Below are 17,019 nucleotides of genomic sequence, written 5' to 3'. Positions count from 1 at the left end.
AAATCATGAAGTTTAAAACTGTAGATGAAGTTATCAGGAGAGCAAACAATACTTCATATGGTTTAGCAGCAGCAGTTTTTACCAAAGACATTGATAAAGCATTGACCTTTGCAAGTGCTCTTCAAGCTGGAACTGTGTGGTATGTAAAAATATATTTATTCTTCATTATAAGTAGTCTTTGGGAATAATAGAGGGATAGTCTAAGTGTCTTCATTGCATAGCTTCTTATACACACTTATTTCCTTCTGAATCTTTGTCATTTACATGGAGCACAAAAGATTTAAGTTCCAAAATATCTAATATGCTATTATGTAGCGTTTCTTCTGACCCTGAAAGTCAGAAAATGCAGGTGATCTCGTTAAAAGGAGAAAAGAAAAATGTAACTGCAATCAGCCAAGTTCTCTCCATTCCCAATACTGTGGTCTCCCACTATCATCCCAATTCATAAGACTCAGTAGGTGAGTCTACATGTTGCCACATGGTGATGTTGCTACGGCACCATGATTTAACTTTAGTACTTTGGAAATACTAAAGCATGGAGCAGTAACTGTCCATACTGTGCCATTAGATTTCACTGCTATGGCACCATAGCAGTGTCATAAAATGGGGGTGCACACCACTACATTGATGTAGCTGCCGACCCATGTGATTGTTACGTCTCCAGAGCTACTGTACAGCGAAGTAGTGCATCACTACATTGATGTGTAGATGCTCCTAGTTATATGTACTGCCTAAAGAAATCATAGGTGCATCTACATATGTATTTACTATGGTGTAAAATAATCCAGAGTACGCATTTTTGGGCTGGTATCTACACATGCAAGGATTAGGGAGCAGATTTTCACCCAGTTCTCTGCAGCTATACAATGGGCCCCTGCTGCCACTAGGGAGAGCTCCAGGCTCCCCCCAGGTGCTAGCCTAGGGGCTGGCAGGGAGTACCAGGTCAGGAGGCAGCTGTCTCCTGGCCCCGGGGGGCTGTCTGCTGCTGGGGCAAGGACAACGTCCCCCTGCCCCAGTAGCAGTGAGCTCCTAGCCCTGGCTTCCCAATCAGGGGAAGGGGACTTAGAGAGCTAAAGAGGAGGGGCAGGTCCCAGCCCCCTGCCCTGAACTGCTGATGGAGCAGCTAGCAGTAAGCTCACTGCTAGCTGCCCCATCAACAGATCAGGGGAGGGGGCTCAGACCTAGCTCTTTCCAAGCCCTGTGCCTTGATCACCCAATTGGGGCATGGGAGTTCCTAGCTCCCACCCTGCACAGTGGGAAGAAGCTGGGTAGCTTGTTCCCCACCCAGCTCCATGAGCTGGTGCGGGGAACACGCTGGGGGGCTTGTTGCCTGCCCAGCTCCATGAGCGTAGAGCTGAAATGGAAACAAGCTCCCCAGCCTGTTACCTGCCCTTGCAGAGCTTATTGGGGAACATGCTCCCCTACCCCAGTCAGCAGGGAGCTCCCTGCACTGCTTTGGGACATCAGGGCCTGTGCTGGGAGATCCTTATTTCCAAGCCTGAGCTCCACAGTCATGGGGCTTGGGCTGGGAGACTCTTATCTCCCAGCATGAGCTCTACGGTCACAGGGCTCAGGCTGAGAGACCCTTATCTTATCTATCTTTGAAGAGGTTCTGGAGTTGTTGGCTTGCAGGGAGTTGGAAGCAAATGGAAGGAAAGGGTGAGAGAAACCTAACTGCCAGCTATGAGCCAACCATGACTAGCAGGCATACTGACAGTGGCCCTGGTGCACCAGTAAAATGGCATATTATGTGAAATAATTTTGAAAACTCCCAAAAATGGCATTATTTTGTGTTATAATTTAAACAGCACACCCCCCCACCCCACCCCCCCCCCCCCCCCCCGGTTTGGCTCAACAATACATTATATGGTTTTTGATAACTCAAACAAAAGGTGGGGAGTTTGACTTAAGAATTGTTTTCCCACTGAAAAAAAGATTTAAAACTGTATAACTACAACTATTCACACCTTATAGAGATAACTATGTATCCAGTGTTCTGAAACTAATTACATTTAAAGGGAAGATAAATAAAGAAATAAATACACCATTTGTTTCCATTAAACAAATGTTTGTGTAGAAATCTCTTGTTGCCAGTGAATCCAGGGAATAGTTTAAGGGCCTTCATTGGATGAAAACAGGGGCCCTTTAAGTGAGAGAGAAGAGATTCAGAACATATGGAAATGGAGAACAATTCAAAATACTAGAGAACTATTGGCTAATGAAAAGGGCCATTCTGTCCAAACCACTAATACTAATTTCCAGTTTAAATTTCTGTTATATTAAACAGTCATTTATCATAAATAACAAACATATCTAAAGAAGTTTATTACCCTCAGTGACAAACAGCATATGGGATTGGAACTATCGAGCAGAATCCCACAGTATGGCCTGGGTAAACAGTGAAAGGAAACTATTTTATTTCTGGGAAGAAACCTGAAAAAAGTGTCTGAGAAAAAACCTAAAAAGACTTTTTTTTGAGCTCTGTCATTGGAACAATAAATTTATGGGTCTTTCAAAAACAGTAACAGAAGGGATTTTTATTATATTTATCAGTTACAAAGATAGAATGACTACTATTCTGAAGATCCCTAACTATATTATAAATCCGTGGTAGCACACAGATGGTATCTAATAGTGTAAATGCGAATAACATTGCTTTGCTGAACTGAGAACTATATACATGGTTAAATATTTAAATATTTTGCTAAAAAACCATAGCTGGTAGAAATCACCATATCTCTATGGAAATCAAAGAAATAACATGGATTTTCATAAGGTAAGAAGTTATGCCATGATGTTCAAAGTCATCTTTTCATTTTTCTTTTTTCAGGGTTAACTGTTATAGTGCACTGTCTGCTCAATGTCCTTTTGGAGGATTTAAAATGTCAGGAAATGGACGAGAAATGTAAGTAAAATAGCCTGAGATTTTATATACATGCACGCACGCGCGCACACACACACACACACACACACACACATATATAGAGTCATAGAGAAGTAGGGCTGGAAGGGACCTCCAGAGGTCATCTAGTCCAACCTTCTGCCTGAGGCAGGATCATCCCTATCCAAACCATGCCATACAACCATAATTTAAACTCTACATAAGATTATCCTCAACCCTGAACATTTGAGGTTTGGTTCATTTTCAGTTTGGGTCACTTCTTTTATCTGAACTGGCTTATTCATCACTAGTCTTAATATTAGTAAGTGAGCCATATAAATGAGTAATATAGTGAAGGAAATCACATGATGTAAGCTTGTTCCATGAAATAACATTATACCTTCTGATTTTTTAAAAGTGAATTGAGAGCAGCCATTTGCCAGTTTCTAAAGAGGTATAACTTTCTCACTACAAAGGTAGTAAAGCACTGGACAAGTTACCCAGAGCGGTTTTGGAATCTCCATCCTTGGAGGCTTTTCAGACCCAGCTAGACAAAGCCTTGGGTAGGATGATCTAGTTGGGGGTGGTCCTGCTTTGAGCAGAGGGTTAGACTAGATGAGCTACTAAGGTCCCTTCTAACCCTCCTTTTCTGTGAATTTATTATTCTATAAAACAGCAAAGTTTCATCTGTATGAATTTGTTAACTGACTATATCATAAAATATAATAGAGGGGTATAGGGCATCCAGGAACTTGGCACTAGTACAGATATCTAACAGAAATCTGGATCATAAAAAAGGAAGCATTGCAGGAGAAAACTAATTTTAATGTCAAACATTTTATTAAACATCATTTGGAAAAAGACATTTTTAACACTGAAGAAAATGCATGAGAAAAATCTGCTGAGTAACAAGAAAGGAAATGTATCAGGTCCCATAAACTTTCACAAACTTTAACAGAAAGCTGCATAAGTAACCATTACAATGGCTATTATCCCATTTTGCTGCCACAATGTAAATTACTGACTGCTAGAATTAACAAGATGCCTCTTTGAAGGAGTTGGAAAAAAACCCAGGAAAAGATTTCTCTGTGTCCTAATAGTTGATAAGCCTGTTTTTTCTCATATTCAAATCTAGCAAATTGGCTGTGAGAGGCAACATGCATATCACAGTGAAGCTTACTGTGCTAAAAACAATTAAATGTCTAAACACCTTGCATATGTTTTTACAAAAAAATATTATAAACTATCTAAGTACGCAGGCAATTCTGATTTCATAGTGTGAAGTTTAAAGGGCTACTGTGATATACTAGGGATTAGTCAGACTTGAAATTTCTTGACTAATTTAAAGTTTTTATGATCAGCTTATTATTAATAGAGTTGGGGCCGTGAATTGATGTTGTGACCATGATGGTCCAAGAAGCATGCACAAGACAAGGATTTTTGTAGGCAATATCTTTTATTGTTTCAACTGCGTGGCAGGGATAGACTTAGACAAGCTTTTGACAAGCTTCAATGTTGGAGAAGACATGAAGAAGAATGCACTGTATTCAAAAGCTTGTCTCAGTCTATCCCAACAATGCAGTTGGTCAAATAAAAAATATTACCCACAAAAATCCTTATTTCTTGCATGTTTTCTGGACCATCTTGGCCTTGACAACCCAGTTCTATTACCCACAAAAATCCCTGCTTCTTGCTTATTGTGTTGTCTACATAAGACTTGAGAGCAAACACTTTGAGTCTTGAGGCCTTGTTACACGGTGATTTTGGGCAGCTCTTGGAACTCTTAGCACCTGGAGTGTCTGCACATTAACACCTGAAACTGGTTTTAAGCACTCATATGCCTCTCCAGGACAGGATTATTTCTGATCCATGCTTCCCAACTTGTGTTACGCTAAGGTTTAGCCGCTCTAGGATACACCTTAATGCAAACAACCACTCCCCTCCCCCACATCTGCTGCCCTTGATGTGGCCCACTGCTCCCCCTGCCCTCCCCAGCACCCCAGATCACCACTCATGGCCCCCTTCCCCTCCCCCTGCTCACTTATTTGTGGCTGTTCACACTATCTGTCTCAAAGGAGCAGGCAGAGAAGGGTTAATCTGTCTGCCTGGACACTGCTGCTGCTGCTTTGTAGGTAGGCTCAGCCCCTAAAACAGTAGCATCTGCCAGCAGCAACTAGGAAGGCAGATTAACCCTTCCCTGTCTGCTCCCTATGGCCAGACAGCTGGGCAGCTACAAGTTGGTAGGGGCAGGGAGGTTGGGGGGAAACCCCAAGGAGCAGGTGGGGAGCCCTGTGGGGCGGGGAGGGGGGGTGGGGAAGAGGGTAGCAGGGAAGCTCAGAATGGAAGGGGCTAATATTCTTGCCTTTCAGTCCTTCAGGCTCTTGCTAGCCTGAAGTGTGACTGCTCCAAACTCAAGCTAGCACTAACGCCAATCAACATATGTGCAGCTCACAGTATGAAGTATAACAAGGCTCTTAGGAAAAGTCAATCACTTCCATACTGTAAGGCAGAGGTAATTAGCTGTGTTAGTCTGAAGTCAGGAATGATATACTAAATTTTCAAAAGTTTTAGAAAGCATTTCCAGGTTGACAGTTTTGTAGCGGCAACATTTTTTTCTGTCATTTGGCACATTTGTTGTCATTCGGCGTGTGTAGATGAAATGAGGGCCCTAAATTGAAGCACTGGCTTTTTAAAAACACCACTTCAGTTTTGGGCCGATTAAACCCCTGTGTTGTGCGCACACACAATTGACTTACCTGCCTGTCTGGCGGCGGGGAGGGGAAAGCAAGCTGCCAGTGGGTGAAGCGGTCTCTGGACTGCGGTGGCAAGGCTTGTACTTCCCTCAACAGCAACAGTGGGCCCCACCCAGGTAGCACCCACCCACAGGCACCTGGCTTGAGTGAGTAGGAGGGAAGTACCAGCCCCCTGCACAGCTCAGGCAGCTGGCAGGCTCCGGGGGTAGGGATGGGCTATCAGGTTTACCACTTTTCTTGGGTGGAACCTGCCTTCCCGGGCTGCTGCCAGGCTGCCTGCAGGGCTTCCTACAGAGCAGCAAAGCTGCACAGAGCTGCGCCCCAAGTCATTTAAGGCTCATTACACTGCCAAATTTCCTACAGTGGCTGGAATTAATGTGCAATACACCGCCAAGAGGAGCAAACACTGACACCATTAAAGCGGTGCAAAATCATTTAGCCCACTTTAAAGTGCCGTGCACACACGCCCCTCATTTCATCTACACATGGCCATTCACTATAACATTTTGCTGTGTAGATTAAAGCCTAGATTTGGAGGCTTAGAAATTTAATTTAGAGACATGTTAAATTGACTTAATAACAATGGATGCCTATAGACATGGGGGAGGTTGCTCTGATGTGCTGTAATTACAGTAAGTTGGAGCAGACTCAATTAATTGCCCAATTAATTGAGTCTGCTGGAGTGTGCTAATTAGAGTGCCTCCAGCAGCCTCCTTATCTCACATATAAGCAGCATCCCCATGCTTCAAAATGGCGATGGTGTTTTAACTAAAGCCCGTTCAACATGAGGGGATGCTGATACACAAGCCTCTGTGAGAGGTTTAATTAGAGCTGCCAGAGCAGTGCCTCCACCCCCAGAACACGTGTAAAAATGTCCAGTGTTTAATGCCAAAAAAGAAAGTTTATTAACACATGTTTCTTGGGAAGCCACTGCTTTTCATTTTGTAGTATGGCTACACTGTATAAAAGACTTCAGAAAAAGACAAGAAAACTAAAACTTACATACAATATTAAAGCAAAAGTCTTCTGAAATATCGCTCATTTAATATCATTGCAATAAGCATTGTTGTTGTTTCTTATCTAGGGGAGAATATGGCCTTCATGAATATACAGAAGTTAAGACTGTCACGATTAAAATTCCAGAGAAGAATTCATAATGATGTTTCAGCTGCAGAATTTAGTAGCTCCCAATGCTAAGAAAATCTACGAAGTCCAACTGTGTTGTGAAAAGTTTTATATCCCAAGTTATTCTTTTTTCTTTCTGTTTGTAAAAGATGCATTTGCTTACATTAACATTATAAAGAACAATGTAGAAACCTTAAATATAATTGACCAAGAAAGGAAATTTTAAACATCTAGTGTGTTGCTAACAAATTTTGAAATTCCCATTGAGAAAGGACTAATTTTTATTCTATAGTGCTATGAAAATCTACTTTTTCATAATGCATACTACTTGTACAGTAAGGTTTAGCATGTTCTTCTAAATGGTAAACAGTAAGTTGCCTTTACATTTTTTTCTCTTTGAAACCTTAAAAAAGCACTTATAAGTACCTCTTGGTAGATGCTCTTCTCTGTGTCTTTAGAAAATTATTAATTTCTTCTACATACTTTTCTGATAATGTTGAATTTGTCCCTTATGTTAAGTACTGCATAAAAGTAATTTGGATGTAGACCTTATTAAAATCCATCTTAAAACCTGATAATGTTTTTTTCATTGGTATTTTAGCATGCATTAGTTTTCACTGGACACACTGTACAATACATTTTGTACGTTTTGGAATGAAAAGCAGTCTCTATTCATTGTGTTTGTCATTAAAACATATTAAATTGGCTGTAGGAAAATGAAACATCCTAATTCTTTGAAAGTGTCTTTTACAGAAGAAGACTGAAGCACGGACATAAGGTTCTAGGCGAATGTACAGAGCTGGATCTTCATTATAACAGTGATAAGTCTGGCATAAAATCTTAGATAAGAAGCAGAAGCAGTAGTTCTTTGGTATAGCACAGATGTATTATAGCCTTCCTGCTATTCCACTCCTTTGCATGTACACACATGTGCGCACACGCACACACACCAGTGTTTTCCTTCTGCTGTTCTCCCTAAATCTCTTATTTCACTGTTTACCATCATCTTCTCGCAAAACCTCCTTGTTATTCTTCATCCCTCCCCCCCCCCGCCGCCCCCAACCTCAATCTCCCTTAAACAAAACCTGTTATGAGGCTTGTGTATATCTTAGGATGTCCTTATACTCTGTGATTTCAACGTTTGGATACACTCACAGTATATCTCTGTCCACTCCCTCCTGCTTCAGGCTTCCTATAGCAACAATCAGTGAAAAATGGTGTAGTGCAATGAGGCACAGCACACTGTAGCCATTCCCACCTTTTGCCAGAGATGCTAATGTTCTTAGGCACCACTGAAGTCTAGATCCAAAGCAGCTCTCCTGGCTGTCCCTTCCCCACATCAGCTCTACACAATATACTCTCTCCATTAGTATGAATATCACACATTAATAATTATTAAGCAACAAATATGTAGAGAGGATCTTGTTGATAATTTTGATAGATTTGTCATCCTTAAGTAGGAAGAGGTCTAAACCAAAGCCTCAGCTTCATATCTAGCCCCTTCTCCAGGCACAAGCAGCTTTGGATTTAGGGAAGTTATTGCCTGGATCCACACTTTGTGGCATGAAGAGCCAGTATCTGTTTTATAAGGTGACACCACCAAAATCCCTAACTCATGCTCTAAAACAACCTTATATCCCCATTTGGAGAATAAGCAGAATCCACAGACCAGTTGCCATCTCAAGGAAAACTAGGAGGATTATAAAGAAAGAGGGGCAAAAAGAATGGGGTACAAAGGCAGTGCAGTAATGGTAAGTGAGTGGGGTAGGAGGGAGTGGGGTAGGAAACAAAGTAGAAAATACAGTTTAAAGAAATATTATGAGTTGGGGAAAGATGAAAATAGAGCAAGACACAACGCTGACAAAATTGTGGAAAAAATATTATTGGAAGAAGCATAGATACTGGAAGGAACAAAACATTCAGTAAGGAATGTAAAGCAGCATGGAGACTAGGGATGGAATTTTATGATGCTCAAATTGCTGTATTTTAGCTCCCACTGATATCAATGGAAAAAGCTGGAGCAGAGTTAAGGCAATGGGAGTGTTTTAAAAATGTTATCCTCAGGAGAGAAATACAAAAGGAACTAAGGAGACTTAGAATGGTCCAGATGTTGTCCTTCAAGATGCATGTGTCTCTCTCCTTGCCTACAATTTTTAAAAATTATTGTGTAGCATTATGCAAGATTTTCATAGTTTAATAGTCAGTAGGGTCGGAAGGGACCTAAGCAGATCATTTAGTCCGACCTCCTGCCATGGGCATGAAAGGATGCTGGAGTCAAATGACCCCAGATAGGTGGCTGTATAGCCTCCTTTTGAAGACACCCAGGGTAGCAGCAAGCACCACTTCCCTTGGAAGTTGGTTCCAGCTCCTAGCCACCCTGACAGTGAAGTAGCGCCTCCTGATGTCTAGCCTGAATCTACTCTCAGTCGACTTATGGCCGTTGTTCCTTATTACCCCCGGTAGTGCTCAGGGGAACAGGGATTCTCCCATTGCCTGCTGGTCCCCCTTGGCAAGTTTATGGGTGGCCACCAGATCCCCTCTCAGCCTTCTTTTGTGGAGGCTGAACATGTTCAGGTCCTGTAGCCTCTCCTCATAGGGCCTGCCCTGCTGCCCCCTGATCATGCGAGTGGCCCTCCTCTGGACCTTCTCAATGCTGGCCACATCCCTCCTAAAGTGCAGTGCCCAGAACTGGATGCAGTACTTCAACTACAGCCTGACCAATGTCACATAGAGGGGGAGGATCACCTCCTTGGACCTGCTCATGATGCATCTATGGATGCATGACAAGGTACAGTTAGCCTTCCTGACTGCGTCCCCACATTGGCGGCCCATGTTCATCTTGGAATCAACAGTGACTCCAAGATCTTTCTCTGCCTCTGGGCTTATGAGAAGGGAGTTCCCCAGCCTGTAGGTATGCTGCTGGTTCTTCCTCCCTACGTGCAGTACCTTGCGCTTGTCCATATTGAAACCCATCCTATTCTCATCCGCCCACCTCTGTAACCTGTCGAGATCTAGTTGTAGCCTATCCCTCTCTTCTCGCGTGCTCATTTCTCCCCACATCTTAGTGTCATCTGCGAACTTGAACAAGGTGTTTTTCAGCCCCTCATCCAAATCGCCAATGAAGATATTGAACAGTGAGGGCCCAAGGACCGAGCCCTGGGGAACCCCACTGCCCACAACTCTCCAGGTCAAAAATGACCCATCCACCACCACTCTCTGGGTGCGGCCCTCCAGCCAATTTGAGACCCATCTGACTGTGTAGGTGTCGACACCACAGACACCTAATTTTTTAATGAGAATAAGGTGAGAGACAGTGTCAAAGGCCTTCCTTAAGTCCAAGAAGACTACATCCACCGTGACACCTGCATCCAAGGCTTTTGTGACCTGGTCATAGAAGGCTACCAGGTTGGTCTGACAGGACCTGCCTCTAATGAACCTGTGTTGATTGCCCCTAAGCATAAACTCCCCTGCTGGCCCCTCGCAGATGTGCTCCTGGATAATTTTCTCAAAGAGCTTCCCCAGGGCCAAGATAAGACTAATGGGCCTATAATTTCCAGGGTCCTCTTTCCTCCCTTTTTTGAAAATGGGAACCACATTGGCCCTTTTCCAGTCATCAGGCACCTCACCAGAGTACCATGAGTGCTCATAAAGCTGTGCCAGGTGTCCTGCAATGACCTCTGCCAGTTCCCAAAGCACTCTGGGGTGGAGATCATCAGGACCTGCTGATTTGAACACGTCTAGTCCCTCCAGAAGTACCCTGACTAGGTCCTTACTGACCCTGGGCCTGGCTGCGCCTCCCCTGGGTCCGCCTGGAATCCCAGTGGGGGGGATGTTCCTGTCCCTGCTCAGAAAAATGGAAGCAAAGAATCTGTTAAAGAGATTATCTTTGTCATTTAGTGCTACCACCAGATTACCAATCATGTCCTGCAGAGGCCCCACATTATTTGGCACCTTCTTTTTACCCACTGTGTATTTAAAAAAGGACTTCTTGTTATCTTTGATTTTGCATTTGGTCTGATTATGGCTTGGCATTGTCTATCAGGAATGAAACTAGAAAATGTTCCCAGCTTTGTAGATGGAGGGTGATACTGCTTGTCTTACTTAAATACCACTGAGACACATGGCTATGTGATATATGATATTTTCTGCAGGCTCCTGTGTTTGCAAACTTGATTTTGTGTGTTCATATGCATGTACATGAGAGAGAGAGAGAAAGAGAGAGAATGCAGTGTCTGCCTTTTAACCAAGCACACAGCTTTCTCCAGTACAGATAAGTCTAATTTTGTTTTAGCTGATGACATGTTGAAGTTCTCAAAGACTGCCAGTGTAAAGAGTTACACCTTTTGGCAGGCAGTAAAGCTAAAAGACTAAAAGACTAAACATGTTTGTGCTTATCAAAAGTATTTGAGATATGTTTGAAGAAGTTACGCCAAGTGCTCAATAGCTACCATAACCCAGATTACATAAGAAGGCTGATCAGGTGACAGCAAAAAATGTAAACTATACAGAAGGTTTCATTAAAATAGTCCACATCCTGCCTTAATATGCAACTTTGGTCAACCTATGGAGACCTAACTACAGCTAGACTACCGTCCTTAAAAAGGCTTCACAGTGTGATATATCCCTGAAGCCACTTCTTGATATCTTGTAATTATCTACACAAGCTCAGAAAAAACATCCATGGTTATACTGAGGCTGAGGCTGTCATCATTTATGGAATAAATGGAGAGAAGAAGGAGTGGGGGAGAGGACTAGAAGAGTGATGGTAAATATAAAGCTGTGCATTTTAACACTAAAGGCATAATCCTACTTTATTCTTTTGCATCCAAATCACAGTTATCAATCCATGTTACTGCTGCTGTTTCTCAAAGTTTATGATCCTATTGTGTGTGCACTGAGGAGGAAATTCAATGCATTCCTAACATTTTCTAACCCTCCAGTGTTTTAACAGAATAAACTCCTCCAAGACCATTTTAGGCTGGACATAAGAAAAAATTTCTTTACTGTCTGAGCCCCCAAGACCTGGAATAGACTCCCTCCAGAAGTGGTGCAGGCACTTACTCTGGACTCTTTCAAGAAATGTTTGGATGCTTATCTTGCTGGGATCCTTTAACCCTAGCTGACTTTCTGCCCCTGGGACAGGAGGCTGGACTTGATGATCTTTGAGGTCCCTTCCAGCCCTAATATCTATGAAATCTATAGAAAAAAAAAACCTAGTGGCTAGGGCACTTACCAGGAAGCAGGAAAACCTAGGGTCTGTACAGAAGCGCTCTGTGAACATTTTACAGTGTTGTAATTTAAAGTACTTTGTATAGCACTATAAAGTTACAGCGCTCTTAAACATGACAGAAGTGCAGGTGGGGAGGAAGCCTTTGAGCCGACCTGCACTTTCCAGGCTAGAACGCAGGGGGCTCTTTGAGCCTCCTCTGACTTCTCCACTTGTCAGAAATTTGACTAGCATACAGAAATTATACCTCATTTAACAAGGGTTAATTTAAAGTTCTGTACCCATTACATTGTAAACAAGAAGTAATGGTCTCAAGTTGCAGCAAGGGAAGTTTAGGTTGGATATTAGGAAAAACCGTCTCGCTAGGAAAATGGTAAAGCACTGGAGCAGGTTACCTAGAGAGGTGGTGGAAACTCCATTCTTGGACGTTTTTAAGACCTGGTTCAACAAACCCCTGACTGGAATGATCTAGTTGGGGATGGTCCTGCTTTGAGCAGGGGATTGGACTAGATCAGTGTTTCTCAACACATGGGTCACAACCCAAAAATGGGTTGCAAAAATATATGAAAGAGTCATGAACAAACTTTAAAAATGGATTCTCCTTTAAAGGTGAGAAACGCAGGAAACCATACGTTTCTCCTTGCAGGCTGGCAGCGTTCCAGCCTGGAAGGGGCTGCTTGGGGCTTGGTGGGGAAGGGTATCAGGCAGGAGGCACCATCCGCTTGTAGCAGTGAGATAGCATGGAGAGCAGCTCCTGCATCTCCCTGCAGGTAAGCCTATGAGATGGGGGCGGGGAGGAGGGGTACAGGCAACACATGAGAGGGATATGTAGGGGCATATGCTTCCTCAGATTTGTACACCAACATTGGGCATGGGGCTGCAGCCTGGCTGGACTGGCATGGGCAGGACCTGCCTCTGCTGTCAGGCAGGACCCAGTGCAGGAGGGTAGAGTGGGGTGGCAAAACTCATTGCTGCCACCACTGCTGGGACCCCTGTGCCAGCCGCGCCACCAGCAGTGTAAGAAGTAACAGATGGGGTGGGGTGGGATGGGCCTCACTGCCCTCACCTTCTCCTGTTGCCAGCCACTCACGTTCTACCCTGCCATCATGGTCCAGCCACCACCACTGCCACCACTCCTCTCAGGCTTCAGCTCTGTGTGCTGAGTGGGGTGGTGGGCAGCACAGGCAGCCTGAGGGGAGCAGCAGTGGTGACCAGGCTATGGTGACAGGGTAGAGCCACAGCCCTGTGTGTGAGAGCAGCATGCCCCCTCCCCCATCTGTTATTCCTTGCACTGCTAGTAGTGCAGCTGGTGCAAGGGTCCCAGCATTGGTAGTAGCAATGAGTTTTGCTGCCACATTTTGCCCTCCCATGCCTGGTCCTGCCTGCTGGGCCATGGAGGTCGTTCCTGCCCATGGCAGTCCAGCCAGGCTGCAGCCCCATGCCCTCTGTGGGTGCACAAATATGGAGGGGCATGTTCCCCCCCCCAAGCCCCCTATACATACACACTACCTGTCCTACATATGGGAGGCTGGAGTCTCAGGGCAGGGGGAGGGCTGTGGGTTGAGAGTGAGAGGCACCAGCAGAGCCAGGGGTCTGTTTTCTACTTAAACTATTTACTGAATCAGGGCTGGCCTTTGATGTTTACAAATGGGTCTGGTACAAAAACTGCTGAGAACCACTGGACTAGATGACCTCCTGAGGTCCCTTTCAACCCTAACCTTCTATGATACTATGATTTTTAAAGTGCTGCAAAGCCATGTAATTCTGTTAAGTCGTGGCAATAAAGCACTTTAAATGGTGAGGAAAATAAACCAACTTCTGTACACACCATGTTCTAGGCTTCCCTCACCCGGAGGTAGTTTGAACTTACCTCATGTTAACTCCCCAATGTAGTGATCACACCTAGTGATCACAAAGACACAGGTTAGGCATTATCCAGGCCCTTCCCTAGCCTTCATTTTGAAGCAGGCACCTGGATGGCCAAAGGAGAGAAAGATGAATTGTGAGGAGGAAAAGAACAAGCTAGAAGATGTGTGGCTCAGTGAGATAGTTGCTCCTGTAGAAGGAACGAAGCTCTGAGTCCTAGCTTGGATAATACCTAACCTCTGGCTTGATGGTTTAAGCATTTTGTGGAGAAGTGGGAAAGATGTAGCTACAAACTGCCTTTAGGGGAGGGAGTTTAAACTGTGCCTCTTGTCTCTTGGGTAAGTGTCATAACTACTTGAGTTTTGGGTTAAAACATGGGAGGCCCCTCCTCCTCCCCACCTCTTTTGCCAAGTTACGGTTTTGGGATTTATGCTCAGGTATGTATATATGGAGCTGCATACCTGATTGCCCAGACCACAGCCTTCCTCGTACACTCATTAATGGTGTGGATATGTGCAAGTATCTACTGCATGTAGAATAGGATTGCAAACAAGTGTAAGTGCTGAAAATGGCACGTATGGCAGAGGAAATGCTGTTTGGGTGTGTGGGGTAGATCTCAGTCTTTCAAGGGGCTCCCTAATTTCTGGAATTGATTCAGTATTGATTAATCAAATATTATGTAAATACAACATGATTAAAATTAATAGTATGTACTAGGAGAAATAGCTGACTTCCTTTTGTGTACTAGTCATTTCAGCCAATACACAACCCAATACTGCTATTACCCCCAGTAGTTCAGAGGGCAACTCAGACTTTGCACTTTGCATCCTGGAGGAATGTCATTTGTCAGGTGGGCTAGAGAGTACGTCTGAGGTATGCATGCCTGGGGGTAAAATAGCCTACTACTCTACTACCCCCAACGTAGTAGGCTCTAAAAGCCAGCAGAGAGCTGAGGAGTCATCTCTCTACCACATGAAGTTGAGGGGAAGAGCCTTGACCTCAGATCATGGTTCACCTAAGCATTGAGCTACACAGGCCAAATGTTTGTGAGTAAAAGTGGGTCGCCACAGGTTTTATGCCAAGAAGGATCAGGAGGAAAATATATGAGCAAGCAAGAAGCAACAACCGCTTAGAAGGTTAATGAGGTTGTGTTCATATTTTTTTCAGAAAGTAAAGTTCATGGATTTGGCTTCATTTGGGCAGATAAGGTGGCCACTTAATTTTTTAGTATATATTAGATTAATAAAAAAATTAAAGGAATACCTATCCAAAGTTCTACATATGCCACAAGTGTGAGAGAAATCTCAGCAGCATTAAAATAACCATTTTAACTTTAACTAAGCCAGCCAACTAGTCATCTTCAAGTTCCCTTGCCCTTTACCCCTCATTACAGGAAATATATACCCTCAGTATTTTCTTGGAGACGGTATTTATTGCAACATACTTGAAAAGGTGTCCATTCCAAGTCAAGGTTTTTCAGAACTAGTGAGAGTCTGTACAAAGAGTGTCCTGCCAGCTTTCCCCTCTCTGGAGGGGGAAATCCAACTGTCTCTGCTGACCATGAGTATGGTGATGGGGAAAGGAAAAAATATGGGTCTCTCAGACTGGCCAATCCCAGGTCATTTAGGACTAAATACGTGTAATTGGTAAGACCCCCAGTCAATCCCAAGGAAAAAAAAAACCCTAGTGTGCAAGCTGTCTGATATTCAAGTCTTCAGAATAACAAGTTAAAAATTTTCTGATAAAGCGAGCTTTATGAAGAGGACTAAAATACATAAACCTAACAGACAAAAAGAGTTGGATCATTCCACATGTATGGGGCTCTATGAAAAAAAGTATGAGACTGAAAAGAGAAAAGGAGTAAGCAGTGGTAGGAATGCAAAGAGGCACAACCAGGATATGAAAGAAAAGCTGAAGAGTTTGAATAGACAAAGCCACAAAATTTGCTTTTCAGCAGTCCATGGTGTGAATATGCCAGCCATGCATGATTATTGCACTCTCTCCTATTTTTATTCAAGTCATGCTCCAGTTCTATTGGAACTAAAGACTGTCTCTCAACCATTTACTGAAACCTGACATTTAAGTAACTCCTTGTGAGAAGTCCATGTTAAAATCACTGTTAAGGAGAAAGAGCAGACCCACTCAAAATCAGGAATAATAGTCCCCTACAAACTTAGTGGGAGGCCCTAAAGAAAGTTCTTAGGTGGTAAATTATTGCCCTTCCTCTTCAGAAAAAGAAACAGTGGCTTGGTGAATGTACAGCTCTGGAAACAAAAGTTAAAAAGCTGGAACCACAGCATAAACTGACTCGGTCAAATAAAGTGTTGCATAGTCAGGTTTTTTGAAAAAGTGGACAGGCGTACAAGTCCAATAAACAGAACTGAGAACTGGGTGGGTTGGTTGTTGATATTCCAGCTAATGAAACAGTCCTCAACGGAAAAGACAAGAATGATTCACTAGCAGTGTAATAAACTCACCAAGAAAGCAGAAGAGACCACAGATGCTTTTGTACACTACTACTAGATGCTACACAGAGATTTAAGGGATAGGTTAAATAAAACAAAACCAGGTTTTCAAGGACATGGCATTAAACACTCAAAAGCAGCAAAACTATCCTAAAAGAAAGCAGAAGCATTAGCAAAGCAATTAGAAGCTGGCTAGCTAGACAGACTTAATAAATCCTATCTGCCCAGTTGGTATAAAGATAATTTCAATAAGATAGATCCCTCAGAATAGGGTTGATGGGGCAAAGGGCTCTCTTATGTCAGAAACAAGTATTATCCATGAACATGACAGGCAAACAGCCATCTTGATGATATTAGTAAAGGAAAGTAAATATTTGAATTTTTGCTTCTCATACTGCATCAGCTTTGCTCAATAGAGGGTAAGAGCAAATGGCTAAATATTCGCACACTGCTTGACAGCTATGAAATGTTTGATATATCCCTTTCAAAAGAGGACCCCAGCCATGAAGATCTATCTATGAACATCAGACAGGTGTTACATATTTTTAAACGGTCCACTGAAACTGGGCACCATCCTTTTGTTTCCTGTGCAAAAAAGCAGTCAGTCACAACTACCTTTTAAATTATGTAAAATTAAGGGAGTATAAAAGTATGATTTAATAATGATCTGCACAACACTAGAACTGTACCTTTCCTGCTGGT

The 17,019-nt window shown here is 43.2% G+C and overlaps 1 protein-coding gene across 1 annotated transcript in view; it reads left to right on the top strand.

The window, feature by feature from the left end:
* The window catches only part of ALDH1A1 (aldehyde dehydrogenase 1 family member A1), a 54,474-nt gene extending 47,140 nt beyond the window's left edge, over positions 1–7,334 (top strand). Inside the window, exons 13-15 of the mRNA XM_014520064.2 lie at positions 3–139; positions 2,831–2,905; positions 6,719–7,334. Coding sequence (XP_014375550.1) covers positions 3–139; positions 2,831–2,905; positions 6,719–6,791 — 285 coding nt within the window. The 3' untranslated portion in view covers positions 6,792–7,334. The remainder of the gene's footprint in view (positions 1–2; positions 140–2,830; positions 2,906–6,718) is intronic.
* The last annotated feature ends 9,685 nt before the right edge of the window (positions 7,335–17,019 follow it).

This window comes from Alligator sinensis, unplaced genomic scaffold, assembly GCF_000455745.1.
Source record: "Alligator sinensis unplaced genomic scaffold, ASM45574v1 scaffold308_2, whole genome shotgun sequence".
NCBI classification, from domain to species: domain Eukaryota; kingdom Metazoa; phylum Chordata; order Crocodylia; family Alligatoridae; genus Alligator; species Alligator sinensis.
The sequence above is the reverse complement of the archived record's forward strand: the minus strand, read 5'-3'. Positions and strand labels throughout refer to the sequence as shown.